This window comes from Octodon degus, unplaced genomic scaffold, assembly GCF_000260255.1.
Source record: "Octodon degus isolate 3935 unplaced genomic scaffold, OctDeg1.0 scaffold00107, whole genome shotgun sequence".
Lineage (NCBI taxonomy): Eukaryota > Metazoa > Chordata > Mammalia > Rodentia > Octodontidae > Octodon > Octodon degus.
Window position 1 is genome coordinate 2,488,559 of NW_004524683.1, and position 15,807 is coordinate 2,504,365.

General features: G+C 36.5%; 1 protein-coding gene across 3 annotated transcripts in view; it reads left to right on the forward strand.

The window, feature by feature from the left end:
• Nucleotides 1-15,807, forward strand: part of Eps15 (epidermal growth factor receptor pathway substrate 15) — a 187,753-nt gene that overhangs the window by 42,164 nt on the left and 129,782 nt on the right. For all 3 annotated transcript variants that reach the window (XM_004639135.2, XM_023724226.1, XM_023724227.1), the window contains exons 2-4: nt 9,651-9,692; nt 13,899-13,988; nt 15,323-15,370. In XM_004639135.2, the coding sequence (XP_004639192.2) occupies nt 9,651-9,692; nt 13,899-13,988; nt 15,323-15,370 (180 nt within the window). The remainder of the gene's footprint in view (nt 1-9,650; nt 9,693-13,898; nt 13,989-15,322; nt 15,371-15,807) is intronic.

Below are 15,807 nucleotides of genomic sequence, written 5' to 3' on the forward strand. Positions count from 1 at the left end.
GAGACAGTTTCAAATCAAATTGGTAGGACAGTTCTAATAATTAACATATTGCATACTCTCTTCCTAGTGGTTATTTGCTGTACAAGATGCAGACATGGTATCATATTTACAAACACTATTAGAACAAATTCCTCTATTCATTAAGAGAATGTAACTATATATCTATCCTAACCATTTTGAATACACAGATACAAAATGGACATTCATCTGTATCCCATTTTTCATTGCATTGAATTTGATTTCACAAAAACTAGTCCATTATTCTGAGTTTCTGGTATGGTTTTTTAATTTTTTTTTTTTTTTTTTTTTTTTTAGGGAAGGGTCTACAGGGTATTCAGGGTCTTGCTACTAGATTGTACTTATAGTGACCTGTTTATAGCCTCCCAAGAGCTTGGATTACAGGTGTGCATCACCATGCCCAGTCTCCATTGCCATCTTAGCATGCAATGGGGTCGGGGATGGCACGGCAGGCCCAGAAAGCGAACCCTCAGCCCCTGTGCCTACTTGCAGGCACTTTAATCCACTGAGCTATTTGGCCGGCCATATGGTATGATCTGTTCATGCCCATTGTTTTACAGTGGAATCCAGTTGTACTGTCATTTTGAAAGTCTGTCTTCTCTAAAGTCCCTCATATCTGTTCTGATAATCTTCAAAATATATTTTCTGAAGTTTAAATTTTGAAGACTCTTTGAAGTACTGCATTTAGCAGTATTCTTAGCTCTTTGTATGGTAAGAAGGCATTGGGGTTTTTTTTTTTGCCTTTTTGAGATGGGGTCTTGCAATGCAGTTTATGCTGGCCTTGAGCTCACTTTGTAGCCCAGGCTATCCTCAAACTTGCAACAATCCTAATGGTTTACTGCGAAATAAACATGAACTGTTACAAAATGGAGTATTAGAACTTTTACTAGACTATAAGCTTATTTATTTTGTATTTTAGGGAAGGGTGTATAGGGTCTTCAGGATCTCACTCTTCTAGATCAGACTCATAGTGATCTGCCTGTTTACAGCCTCCCAAGAGCTGGGATTACAGGGATGTGCCACCACACCCAGTCACAATTGCTATCTCAGCATGCCCTGGGGGCAGGGCCGGTCTGGGCATCATGCCAGGCCTCTGAGCCTGCTAGCAGGTGCTTTAATCTGCTGAGCTATTTGGCTGGGCCTTAGAGTATAAACTTTTTTTTTTTCCAAAGTTTTATTGATAAACAGATAGCAATGAGACAGTTTCAAATCAAATCGGAAGCACAGTTTCAACAAATAATACACTGCATATATTCTACTTAGTGGTTAATTGCTGTACAAGAAACAGACTTGAGATCCTATTTACAAACACCATTAGAACAAATCATTCTATTCATTAAGAGAATGCAACTATATATCTGTCCTAACCACTTTGAATACACAGATACAAAATTGACATTCATCTGTATACCCCATTTTTTCTAAGTTCCGTTGTTGAATATTATAGGTGTGTAAACTCAGCAAAATATTCTAGGAGTCCAGTAGCCCATAATAGCATTGGGTCTTCTGTTTAACTGGCGAGTATAAACTTTTAAAAAATTATTTATTTACTTATTTTGACGGGGACAAGCTCTATAGTAGTTCCTGCTGGCCTCACTATGTAGCTTATGCTAGCCTTGAGCTTGTTGCAATTCACCTTTCTCAGCCTCCTGAATACTGTCAGTACAGGTATGTCGTACTACACCTGTCTAGACTGTAAGCTTTTTTGAGGGCAGGAGCCGATCTGATTATTGTAACCCTAGACACCTAAGCCTATTATGTACCTAGGAGGCATATGGTATACATTAAATTATTAAGTGAGCTGTGACTTACCAGAGAACTTAGGGGTAGTAATCCTGCATTCTGTAAGAGAACTGCTCGAATTCTTGTGTGTCCCACACCCCAGCTGTGCAGGTGAGGACTGTTCACCTAAAGGAGGCCTTCATTTTCTTGCTCCTCCCACATCTTCCATGCCAGCCTCAGAGTTCTAAGATTTCTTAATTAGCTTTCAATTTCTTAATTGGCTTTCCCTTGACTGCGATTTCTGATTTCTGTTTTCCTTGTTAGTTTGGATTACTTGATCATTGTTGCTCCTTTTTATTTTTCATTCTTGTCTTTTGCTTTTTTTTTTTCCTTTGAAATGTAAAGTTTACAAGTCTTTCTTAGACCTCACAAGTCTTTTTACTAAGCACTACACATTGTAATCATGTATAAGAAAAGCATAAGCCCTTGGGTGTATTCAGTTAGTACTATTGCCTTAGGACTTGCTGTTCTGTTCAAGGAATGGTAATGTAGTTGAAAAGGAGGAGATGAAAAGATATAGGGCTTTGTCTTCTGGTTTTTCAGACCTTTTGAAAATAGAATATTAAAAGGCAGAATTCCCAGTTGATGAGTTTTTGTGTTAATATGTCAAAAATAATTTTATGGCAAATTATAGAAAGTTGTGTACATTGTAACACCTGTTAAAATGTTTATTAGTATTCGGATGATGCTCGTTTTCTTAAATTTTTAGTAGATAACAAAACTGAAAACATTTTGAAAGATCTATTCCTGGGCCAGTGAGATAGCTCAGCAGATTTAGTGCCTGCTTAGGCAAGCACAGGGACTAGGGTTTGATCCCTGGTATCCCATGCCACACTGGCTGCACCCCAGGGCATTCTGAGCCACTACCAAGTCTAGGAGTGGTGGCGTACGCCTGTAATCCCAGCCCTGGGGAGGGTGAAAACAGGAGGATCATTGAGTCCAAGCTACATAGTGAGACCCTGTACCAAATACATTAAAAAAAAAAAAATCTATTTCTTTCCCTTTTATTATGAAGGCTCAATAGCTGTTTTCATATACTGTATTTTTTTTTTTCTAGCTAAATTGCTGGTTTCTTTTACTTCACAGTGTTCTTTATACTGTTTATTTTGAAAGTTACAAAAAGTAATTGAGAGACATGCCATATACCCTTCAAGTACCCTAATTATACCATCTTGTGTAACTACATTGCAGTAGCAAATCCAGAGAAGTTGAATCAGTACATCTTAGAGATTTTAGGTTTCACCAAGCTTTATAAACATGCCATGGTTTAAATGTCTCCTGTGAAATGCATATTGAGATTTAATTGCCACCCTAATGGTAATAGGTGGTAAAATTTTTAAGAGGTGATTAAGATCATGAGGGCTATACCTTCATGAAGAGTAGGAGTGGGTTAGTTATCCTGGGAGTGCTTTGCCTTGCTATTGCCATGTGATGTTCTCCACTGTTAATATACCACTAGAAACTCTCCACAGGTGCTGGCACCTTGATATTGGATGTCCCACTCTCCAGAACTGTGAGAAGTACATTTCTTTTCTTTGTCATTACTAAGACTGCAGTATTCTATTCTAACAGCAGAAAATGGACCAAGGCATACTCATATATAAATTGAGTGCCTTTTGTCTAAAACACTTGGGAGCAGAAGAGTTTCGGATTTTGGAGTATTTGCATATACCTGATAAACTAGGGGAAAAGAATTTGTTTCATATGTAATTTATCAATGTAGTCTATCAGTAATTTTCTCCATTATTCTTAATATGCCTGCATTTTGACGATAGTCCCTCAAATGTGATTAGGAATGAATTTTCTACTTGTGTGCTATTGCTAAATGTTTTGGAGCATTTCTGATTTTTGGATTAAGAGTGTTCAATGTGTTAAGTTTCATAATGTGTGGATTCACATTATTACAGCCACAATCAAGGTAAAGAACTGATGGATTGGGGGAGATAATCTCAGAGGCATAAGCACCTACTGGCAAGCACAAGGTTCAGAGTTCTATCCCAGAGCGGCATGCCCTAGGTGTGGTCGTGCACGCCTGTAATCTCAGCACTTGGGAGGTTTGAGACACAGGCTGCTAGTTTGAGAGTAGCCTGGGGTCTACAAAAAGTGAGCACAAGGCCAGCCTCAAGTATGTAGTGAGACCCTATCTCTAAGTGAATAAATATAAATAATAAAAACTGTTGCTATATGTGGGCACACCTGTATGCACCGCACTCAAAGCAGGAGGATCACTGTGAGTTCAAGGCCAGCCTGGGCCTGTCTCAAGAAGAAAAACAAAATTATAAAAAACTTATCTCAAAGATCAATCTTGGGGCCCGGGAGATGGCTCAGTGTAATAAGCGCTTGCCTGGCAGGTGCAAGGGCATGAGTTCAATCCACAGTTGTGGGAAAAAAAAAATCAGTCTTACTCTCCCAATTCATTAATTTACACTTGAACCACACTTTGTCATGTGACCTTAGGATTAATTGAAAAAGATGTCCATCTTTTAGGTGTTGTGTCTCTATTTTCATTCATCCTTTGCCACATTGTTCTATAATCATTTACAGTAAGTCTGAACCATTTAAAATTTTAGTTGTGTTAAAGATCTTAGACTGTTGAAGTCACATAATCCAGCATCTCTCTCTGTAATTCTTCACTTCCCAAATTGACATTGAAGCAACTCATTTATTTATTTTTTGAAACTTTTTTTTTTTTTTTGTGGAACCAGGGATTGAAGTCTGGCCCTTGGACTTGCCAGGGAAGGGCTTTTTCTATTGAGCCATCTCCCAGGCCCCTAAAATCTTTTTATGTAGTTCAGGCTAAGGGCAGTCTTTCTGCCTGAGCCTCCTAAATGCTGGGATTACAGGTTTGTACCACCACACCTAGCCAAATTAACTTTCCAATAAGAAAGGTTTATTTATTGCCTTCATTATAGAGTTCCAAGGAGTTAGCTGTGGTTCTGGTCTGCAGTTCTTTTTATTTCAGGGTCTAGGATAGAGCCTCAGTCTCTGTTCATGACATACTGTTTTGCTAGCAGGGATAAAGGAATAAAAGCTGTCAGAAACAAATAGCTGTTAAAGGTTCTACTTAGAACTACAACTTTTTTACATTTTATTGATCGAGGTAAGTCATAGAACCAAACCTTACCCTGGAGCACTACATTAGTGTCAGGCTATGTGGTAAATAGCAGTTGACTATTTTGAGGAAAATTTTTGACATTTATGAATATTTACACTGTCACAACAGGGCTGGGGAGATATCTCAGTGGTCTAAGCACCTGCCTGGCAAGCGCAGAGACCCAGATTCAATACCTGGTACTGCATGCTTTGACAGCCTCAGAACCCCGGGTATACTGTGCTATGAATTTTTTTTCCTGGGTAGTAAAAATTCTTGTGGAGAAAACATTTCATTTGCTTTCTTGTCTAAAAGTAGATGAATGTGGTTTTCTTTTTAAGCTGAAATTTTTTTTTGAGGGGGGGAGTACCAAGAATCAAACTCAGGACCTTGTGCTTGGCAGGCAGATGCTGTTCTATATCTCTGGCTCCTCAAACATTTTTGAGAATGAAGGGGAGCATTATAAATATTTTAAATCTTTTTTTTTTTTGCTGAATTATTAATAGAGCCTTTACACTGAGCTACATCCTTTTTAAATTTGAGACAGGGTTTCACTAAGTCACTATATTGTCCAGGTTGGGCTCAAACTTGAGATCTTTTTGCCCTAGCTTTACAGAATATGGATATTATAGTATGAGTATTTAACACCATGCCCAGCTGTATATGTTTTGTAATATTTTTATTTTTGATTATTATCCAGTTTTTGTTGGATTGATAGATCAGTAAAATAGTTTCATTCAAATTTTGTTTTTTTTTTTCAAATTTTGTTTTCAAAAATGAAATTTTCTAAAACATTTTTTATGATGTAAAAAATCTTTATAGTCATTGTAATTGAATATTAAGAAACATAAATATATATATTTTTGGGGGTAATAACCATGCTTTTAAAAAAAAGATTCCTAGCTAACTGTGTGTTACTCCTACTAGTTTTGTTTTGTTTTGTTTTGTTTTTGTCTTTTTGAGACAGGATTTCACTATGCAGTTTAGACTATTAGACTGGCCTTGAATTAATTTTGTTAGGTCAGGCTGGCCTCAAATGCAGAGCAACCCTCCTGTCTCAGCTTCCTGAGTGCTGGGATTACAGATATGGGCCACCATGCCCAGCCACTGCTAATTTTCTGAACGGTGTAATTATTTTCTAATACAATTTTACTAGTTTTGATTTTTATAAAATTGTAAAACATTTGAGTTGTATTTTATACTTCATAATTATTAACCTTTATAATTGACTGTAGAGAAGCATTTTTTATTGCCAATTTACTCTGTATTTGTGCTGCTGTCCCCAATAGGTACAGGAAGAATTTTGCTAAATGGAGAATGTTTTAAATTTTTCAGTAGAAATTTATAAATTTATCAGTTATGGTATTTTCATAGGCAGTATCTCTTTACTTTTATCAAAGCTATTCTTTTTGATAGATATTTTATAAGACCTTGTCAAATAAGTTATCTCTATTAATGACTATTTTACATGTTCTTCCAAATTTGGTATTGCAAAATTCAGGTCTTATGTAATTTTACCCTTTCCAGTACAGAATAAAATTTTATCCCATTAAAAATAGGAAAACTGTAGATAGAGCTCTTACAATTCATTACAAATACAATTGTAGAATTTTAAAATTAAATCTGTGTTGAGATCTCATTTAATTTTTTATTTTTTTGCTTTTGAAGTATACATTTCAATGTCTTATTTTTAAAATGAGTTCTATTCCTGGTACCCACCCCCAAATTAAATTAAAATTGATCTTTTGCTGAATTTCAAAACCTTAAGTTTTATTCATTGAACTTTTAAGTTTTAACTAGAGGTTTCCAGCTGAACAGTATGCAAGCAATTTTGAAGGACCTGTTTTTTAAAAAAAGTTACTACTGAGATGCTTACACTGGATTTATAAAGCTTTTTTGGGGTACGGGGCTAAGATTCCAGTGTCTAAAGAGTTAGGACAAGAAAGATGGAGTTATCACTAGTTCCTTTCAGATTTCTGTTCTGTTCAAGTGATGATAACATGCACTACTAGCTGACATCTTGGTCAGAAGTTATATATATGGTGAGGAGAGAGAAAAAAGTTTACTAAACCTATTCTGCTTCATTGTATTTTAGTGAAATAATAATAGTTCATTTTTAAAAAATGAGAAAGATGAGGTGCTGGAACAGCAAACTTCAAGTAAACTGCAGGAAACAAGGGTATACGGGAAGCAGCATGTGATGCTGGGTGGGAAAGACCTGAAATCATGTCTTGACTTCACTATTTAAAAGTTTGGACAACTAACCTCTTTGAGATTGGGTATCTTGTTTAAGACTTTTCAGAGAAGTAGAAACATCATGGTATGTATACTTATCCACACACATTACAGTCTGGGTCTTTTTTTTTTTTAAACTAGGCATGGCTTGTTTTTGTTTTGGTCTTTTTGAGACAGAGTCTCACTAAGGTTCAGGCTGGCCTTGCACTTACTTTGTACCCCAGCCTGGTCTCAAACTTGGAATAATCCTCCTGCTTCCTGAGTGCTGGGATTATAAATATATGCCTTTTAAAAAAATTAAATTTATTGATTGATTGATTGTGTGTGTGTGTGTGTGTGTGTGTGTGTGTGTGTTTAGACGGGGTTTTGCTATGCAGTTTAGGCTGGTCTTGAATTTACTGTGTAGCCCAGGCTGGCCGTGAACTCTCAATAATCCTCCTGCCTCAGCTTCCCAAGATCTGGGATTACAGGAGTGTGCTACCACACCCAGTTTATTGGTACATTTTAGTAGACATAATGATCATATTCATCATAGAGAATGTGTACCTGTACATGATATATTTGAAGGGAGGAGAAGTGGAATGGGGAAAAAAAAGAGACTTTTTTTTTCTTTTTGAGACAGTCTTGCTACACAGTTCACGCTGGCCTTGAACTCACTGTTTTGCCCAGGATGGCCTCAAACTTGAGATAAACCTCTTGCCTCAGCCTCAGTGCTGGGATTACAGACATGTGCCACCGTGCCTGGCCAGTCTTATAGTTAGAAGAACACACAGAACATATATTGATATACTGTATGTAAATGTATTCTGTAATAATGCTGTGATAGATGTGTGTTGTAATTATGTGTGTGTATTTCTAACTATGACTTTTTCCTTAGTAAGTCCTGCCAAATCTATCTTAAAAACTTTTTTTCAAACAATACCCGTTTTTGCCAATCACTATGTCCAGATCCTTAACTGGACCATGAAATTACTAAGTAGCTCTCTGTGTTCTGCTTCTACTCCTCTTCACATATGGGTACCTCATAGTAAGTTAGTAACTCCTGAATTTGTCCCCCTTTCTGTCTTTATTTTTTTTACTTTTGCTGTGGAAAATAAGGCTCTTCATAAATTATCTACAAAATGTCACAATCCTATGTCCTATCAGAACTTCTTGTTGTTTATGGGTCTAACTGAACTGTTTGTTAATTGCATACCTTTTTGCATGCTGTTATCTCTGTGTAAAATTACCCTCGCCGTTTCCTCCAAAGAATGCCTTGTATCTGTTCTTACACCCATGAAACCTTCCAGATTCCCTTATTGGTCCAAAACATTCTTAAACATTCACGTACAGCCACATTGGCGCCTTCAAAAGTGGATACTCCAAAGCTGCCTTTCAGCTGAGATGTTATTGTGAGCTGATCACAGAACCCTGTGGACTACGTTGTGAGTCGAATGGCACTGCCTGCCTGTGTGCAATCAGTTCACACCTGATGACATCAGTATCATTCTTTTGTACAATGTATTTAATTTTTACTTATATTGACTTATTTTATATAGGTTTTTTTTTTTTTAATGTATTTGGTATAGGGCTTTACTACGCAGCTCAGACTCTTAGTGATCTTCCTGTTTTCAGCCTCCCCAGTGCTGGAATTACAGGTGTGTGCTGCCATACCCAGACTCTTTGGCTGCCTCAGTGTGCCTGAGGGTGGGGCTGGTACAGCATATGGTGCTAGGAATTGAACCCTGGTCCCTGTGCTTGCCTAAGCAGGTTCTTAGTCCCCTGAGCTATCTTACTGACCCCCCCTTTTTTTTTAATAGTTTTGTGGGTTGAACCTACAGCTTTGTGCGTGTTAGGCCAATGCTATACAACTAAGTGATATCATCAAACCCTCAATTATTTATTGCAGTGGTTTTTGGACTGAATTCATAGGTACTTTTAGCCCTTGAGAGAAAAATGAACAATTGAGATACTGGGGTTCTCACCTAGCTTTAACTAAAGCGTTTCATTCCTAATTTGTTATATGTTAGATGGGAAAAAGAATTTGCATGAGAAAGAGGTTATGATGAGTTAAGATTTTTGTTGTATTTCTTGTCTGCTTGATGCTTTGTAATCTGTGTGACTTATCTTTATTCATTCTCCTTCTTGTCCCTCTATGAAGAGATAAAGCCAGCTTCTTGAAATCAAAGATATTTTGTTATTCATCTTTTTTTCTCAAATATCTTTTTAAAATTTTTTTTTAATTTTTTCTTTTTCTTTTCTTTTTTCTTTTTTTCTTTTTTTTTTTTTTTTGGTGGAACCGGGGATTGAACTCAGGCCCTTGTGCTTGCCAGGGAAGCACTTATTCTACTGAGCCATCTCCCCGGCCCCACTGAGCCATCTCTCCGGCCCTTTTTTTAAAATTTTTATGAGAAATAGCAGTGAGGCAGTTTCAAAACAGGTTAGTAGGACAGTTACAATAATTAATACATCAAATATCTATTGATTATCACAATATAGTAATTAAGTTACTTGATAAAGTATAATTATTATTTGTTTATTTTAGTTATCAAGTGGGAACCCAGTATATGAGAAGTACTATAGACAGGTAAGAGTTTTGTTTCATTCATTGTTTTCCTAATTTGAACATAAAATGTCGGGCCAACTGTGTATTATGTGCATGTACAATATCAGCTAGCTGAATAATTTAATATATCTTGTTTTTAGTTTCATGTGTTTTATCCTCCAACTTTGAATACTCCATGCTTTTGAAAAAATTCCAGAAAAAGGAAGGAAAATATGTTAGCAAGCTATACATTAAAAAATTATAAGCCAAATAGGAACTTTTAAAGACTTAACTAAAAGTGTAATTTTTGTAAACTGAAAACCATCACTTTCATACAAATCTAAAATGAGTGTGGGCGCTGGGCAGATGGCTCAGTGGAAGAAGTGCTTCCCTGGCAAGCGCAAGGGCCTGAGTTCAGTCCCCGATTCCGCAAAAATAAATGAATAAATAAATAAATAAAATAAAAATATAAAATGAGTGTGGCAGCTGAGGGTGTAGCTAAATAGCAGAGCATGTGTTCAGAGTGCACAAAGCCCACCATTTAATTCCTAGAACCACATGCATACATAGAAGAAAATAATCAAAAATTTTTATTTAATTCACTGATTATTGCAAGAACCAGTCACGTATAAAAATAGAAAGATGGGTTACAGCGATTCATATTTCACCAGACAAAATTCATTTGCATTGGTATGGATAGCATTGGTATGGATAGGGATCATTTGCATTTCTATTAGTTTTTGTAATTTAACTGGTATCCTCATGAAGTACAAAATAGTTTTGTTTTTTTTTTTCAGTACAAAGTTAATCAGAGGGGGCCTGGCCTTAGCTCGGTTGTTTAAGTGGCTGCTTCCACAAAGCTGTCAGCCTCAGGTTGCTGTAGTTCGATCCCCACAACACTTCAGCCAGCCAAACCACCCCTTAGGGCATTTAGAGCAAAATAAAAAAAAAAAAAAAAAAAAAAAAAACACCTTATTTTATCAATAAAACTTTGGAAAAAAAAAAAAAGTTAATCAGAGGTTTATTCTGTAGGTCAGATGATCTCTTGAGGGTAGTATGGACAGTCTCACTTCCCCATTTCCAAATATTAGATATTTTTCTTGAAAGCCTTCTTGTGATCATGGTTATATAAGAAGCTGGTTTCATATTTGGCTTGACTGTCTACATAGTTGCAGGAAATATTAATTAACCATTCTAAGCTTTCTTGGTCTTGACTTGAAAATTTAGAACCACATACTGTTAGCAATGTCTGAGGCCAGAGAATTAATTTCTGCCTGAAAATTTTTTAGAGTCTAGTTGTATTTTAAATTTATATTTATATTTTTAAAAACTAGGGTCTTGCTTTATTGTTTACACTAGCCTAGATCCTCCTGTGTTTGCCTGCCTCACAAATAGCTGGGATTAAGTATGCATATAACTACACCAGCTTTATGGCTTTTTTTTTCCCTTGTATTTTAGGGAGGGATCTACGGGGTGTTCAGGGTCTCACTACTAGATTGGACTCCCAAGGTTTACGCCTCTCAAGAGCTGGGATTACAAACTCGTGCCACCATGCCCAGTCTCAGTTGCTATCTCAGCATACAATGGGGGTGTGGCCGGCACAGCAGGCCCAGAGATCAAACCCCTGACCCCTGCTCCTGCTTGCAGGCACTTTAATCCACTGAGCTATTTGGCCAGCCCTTGGGTGTATGTTTTTAAAGCTTCTATTATTTGTTCCTTTATTTTGAAGCTAATATCCAAACCTTAGATATTTTCTCTGCCATATTTCTACCAGCCATGCATATAAGCTAGAAATTATTTTCTGTTAAATTTTTACAGATAGCTAAGGTTCTTAACTTGGTGCTCTAAATGACTTTGCTTAACACCTATATGGCCGGAACCAGATATTAGCCCACCTTTTTTTTTGATACAGGGTCTTACTATGCAGTTCAGGCTGGCCTTGAACTCACTTGCTTGCCCACATTGGCCTGGAACTCACAGCAGTCCTCCTGCCTCAGCCTTGGGATTACAGGAGTGTGATACCACTCCTGTGTAGGTCACTTTTTGAAGAGGGATTTGTACATAATGTCTTCATATAAAATCAGTGTTGTTGTTTTTTTAGGGAGGGCAGTAATGGGGACCTTGTGCTTGGCAGGCAGCTGCTTAAGTTGCTGAGCTATTTCCCTTGCCCCTAAAATCAATGTTCTTTAATACTAACTTTAAAAAAAAGCTTGTTCTGTCTAAATAAAAAAGTAATGCTTAATTTTTTGTCTTTTTTCATTTTTTCTCTTAATTTTTTATAACCTTTTTTCTTTTCTCTATTTTGCATGCCTATGTTTGATAATCTGAACAGCTAAATTGAAGACAGCACTATGCCATATAGCAAATACTGTCGAATTAATATTGTTTAGTGAAATTCTGTATCAGTTTTATTTCATTATTATTTTGTGTTCTTTTAAAAAATAAAAGTAATTATTTCACCTAAAAATAAATAAAGATAAAAAAAGGGGGCAAGATCAGAGTGCAGTGGTACATATTGTAATCCCAGTGTTCAAGAGGTTGAGGCAGGAGGATCATTGTGAGTTTGAGACTAGCCTGGGTTACAAAGTGAGTTCAAGGTTAACCTAATGACATAATGACACCCTGTCTCAAAAAATAAATAAATAAATAAATAGGCCAAATATGGCCTTCTTTTATACAATTTACTTATCTAGTTACGGCTTTTAAAAAGCAGAATAAATTGCTAATAAAGCTTTGTAGTAATTATATTGACTTTAAAAAGTAAAGGCATTAAGTAAAGGTATTTGTTTTTGGATTGGGATGGGCCAGTGAGAATCAGATACCATTGAACACTATTTCATTCAGTTCATAAAATCAGAAGTTGGGGCTTCTTCACACTTGAAAATTAGGCCATTCTTGTTTTGCTTAGTACCTTACCTGGTTTTTCCCATGTTTTAGCTTTTGAAAGAAAGGGTTTCTTTTTCTGCTTTTTTGCTAATATTGAAATGTTTATGGTACACTTGTTTGTTGAACTAAACAGAAATAATACCTGTTTTGCAAATACCCTAGTATAATGTTCTGTTTCCCATGACCTTAGCATTTATTTTTCTTTTTGAGACAAGTTGTTAGTCAGCAGGCCTCAAACTCAGAGCAGTCCTCCTGTCTGAGCCTTCTGATTGCTGAGATTATAGGCATGCATTATGCCTGGCTACTTTTCATTATTTATAAACAAAACTTTAGAAAGTCTTTACAAAAATGAGAGTCATAATTTTTTTTTTTTTTTGAGAGTCATAATTTGAGAAGTATTTTTCTGTTCTTGGTGACCTTAATCTGTCTTAATGGAAAGTCCCCATCAGTTAAAATAATGTTTTCTTTAGTTTTGGTTTGAAGCTTCTTCTTCTTTTTTTTTTTTTAAACTGGGAATTGACCTTGCACTTGCTAGGCAAGCACTTAAAGTGCTGAGCTATCTCCACAGCCTCAAAGCTTGTTTCTTAAAGTTTTATCATTCAGTCAGTGCTGGTGTTAGAGTTGATACTGCATTTTTTTCTTTTTTTTTGGTACCAGGAATCAAACTCAGGGCTTTGTGCTTTCCAGGAAGTTGCTGTGGCACTGAGCTACATCCTCAGGGAGTTGATACTGCTTTAATAATTTTTTAAAGTGCTATAGTTTCTCAGAGTAGATATTAATGCAACTGATGATCTGAAACTGAAGCAAGAGTAATATGTGGTGGTTCCTGTTTGCCAAAGATCTTCAGGGAATGCTTCTTTTTCTCTCCTATTGCCATATGTTTGTTGGGGTTTAAATAACAGCCATAAAGATTTGAAATTAGAAGATCGATCTTGACAAAGGTGCACACCTGTGATCGTAGTATTTGGAAGGGTGAGGCAGTCGGATTGCTGTCAGTTTGAGGCCTGCCTGGGCTACAGAGTGAATTCTAAGCAGCCTGAACTGTACAGTGTAACTTTGTCTCAAAATGACCAGAAAAAAGAAGAAGATTCTACTAATGTACTTTTATATCCTCTGACCTTTAGTTTTCATATTTGTGCTGTAGCCATGATAAAAAACACTTTGCAAATTGTGCCAAGATCTTGTCTAGTTTGTGCTTTACCCATTCGGCTTCCTGCAGACTCCTTTGGCTCTTTTAATCAAAGGATTCATGTTCCTTTTCTTTAAAAAGTGAATTCCTAAATCACAGGCAGAAGACAGATAAATGGTGGTAATTCTGTGTTTTGTGTTTTGTTCTGAGATTACAGTTTGCATCTTTTCCAGGTTGATACAGGAAATACTGGAAGGGTATTGGCTTCAGATGCTGCTGCTTTCCTGAAAAAATCAGGGCTTCCAGACTTGATACTTGGAAAGGTAGTATTTGTTTATTGTGACTAAGTTATAATGCATATATGGAACCATGGGTGAACTGGATACAAATTCGGAAAGATAGCATCAAGAAAGTAGAACTGAGTTACTGAAGCAATGGAATGGGGTGATTTGTGACATGGTGATTTACCCTCTTGAAAAGTAAGGTAGTGTCTAGATTTTTAGAAATAAGTTACTTTTAGGTTGGGGTGATAGCTTGGTGGTCTAAGTGCCTGTCTGGCAAGTGCAAGGACCCAAGTTTGATCCCTAGTACCACATGCTGTGCCGGCCCCAAAACCAGATGTGGTCATGCATGCCTATAATCCCAGCACTGGGGAGGCTGAGACAGGAGGATCACTACAAGCCTGAACTGCATAGTGAGACCCTGTATCAAATAAAATAAAATAAAATTTTGAGGAGGGTGAAATGAGGAAATAACAGTACAGTATACAGTATTTTGTTATTGTGGGGAGTTACAGTACAGACTGGGAACCTTGCCACCCACCCAGAAGAGTTGGCTCTATTCCTGTTGCCTCTGTGTAACTGTCTAATGTGTGATGAATAGAAAATCACTTGAGAGTCTTTAGACAGTGCACAAAGGGCCTTGGAAAGTCCCTATTGTCAAATCTTTATATATCATATCGATATAGAGTCAAAGTCCTGAAAATAATGTTTATTAATGACTTAATCACAAATAAGCATTAATCTCTCAACTTGCACATGGGAAATAGTATCATCTTAATAAGGATTGAAAATCAAGGATGGTATGTTTTAGCAGAATGACATTTGATCTATTATTTTTGAGGAAGGGTCTACAGGGTGTTTCAGGGTCTCACTACTAGACGGGACTCCTAATGATCTACCTGTTTATAGCTTCCTAAGAGCTAGGATTACAGGTATGCGCCACCATGCCCAGTTTCAACTGCCCAGTCTGATTGCCATCTCAGTGCACCCCAGGGGTGGGAACAGTACGGCATGCCTGGGGATCAAACCCCGGCCCAGGCACTTTAATCCATTGAGCTATTTGGCCAGCCCTGACATTTGATTTAGCCTTAGGACCAAGATTTGGGGAAAAGGCATTTGACTGGAAGTTGGAACTTGCATTTCTTTCTCTGATGTCTTAAATATTCTAGAGTCGAGTCCCGTTTAACTTCATAGAGCTATAATATCTTTTTGATGAATCACATTGAATAATTTTTTAGGGTTTAGTCACTTTTAATTCCACTATTCTTAATCTGACTCTAGGGAACATGAGACTGTATAGTGCAGGGATTTAATCAATTTTTAAGATGATTTCTGTTAAAAATAAGGTTTCTCTTTTTTTTCCCTCTAATTTTCAGATTTGGGATTTAGCTGATACAGCTGGCAAAGGCACCCTGAATAAACAAGTAAGATTCAGAGATAAATTTGAATAAACTTTTTAAATTATTTGAAATTTATTTATTTATTTTTTAATTATTTGAAATTTAAAGATCAGTTTTCTATTTTTAAGATAAGAATTAGTTTTTATCAACATTAGAGTTTTGTAAGAGCAGGTGTCATAACATTGAAACATTTTCCAACTCTGAGCATTAAAATACCTAATTCCTAAAGGTGAGTGTTAGTTTGGTGACATTGTTCTCCTGAGATTTTTTCTGTCCTACAGAAGCATTTTTCTCTATCTTATTAATTTTTTTGCATTTAGAAGATTTTAAGTAAATGCTGATTTCTATTGCTGTTAAGTATTGCCTGGTACCTTTAAAATGAATCTCTTGACTAATTAAATTTGACTCTTCTGGTCTAGGTCTTACCTCTGACATAATTACTACCCCCTCTCACACCCCCC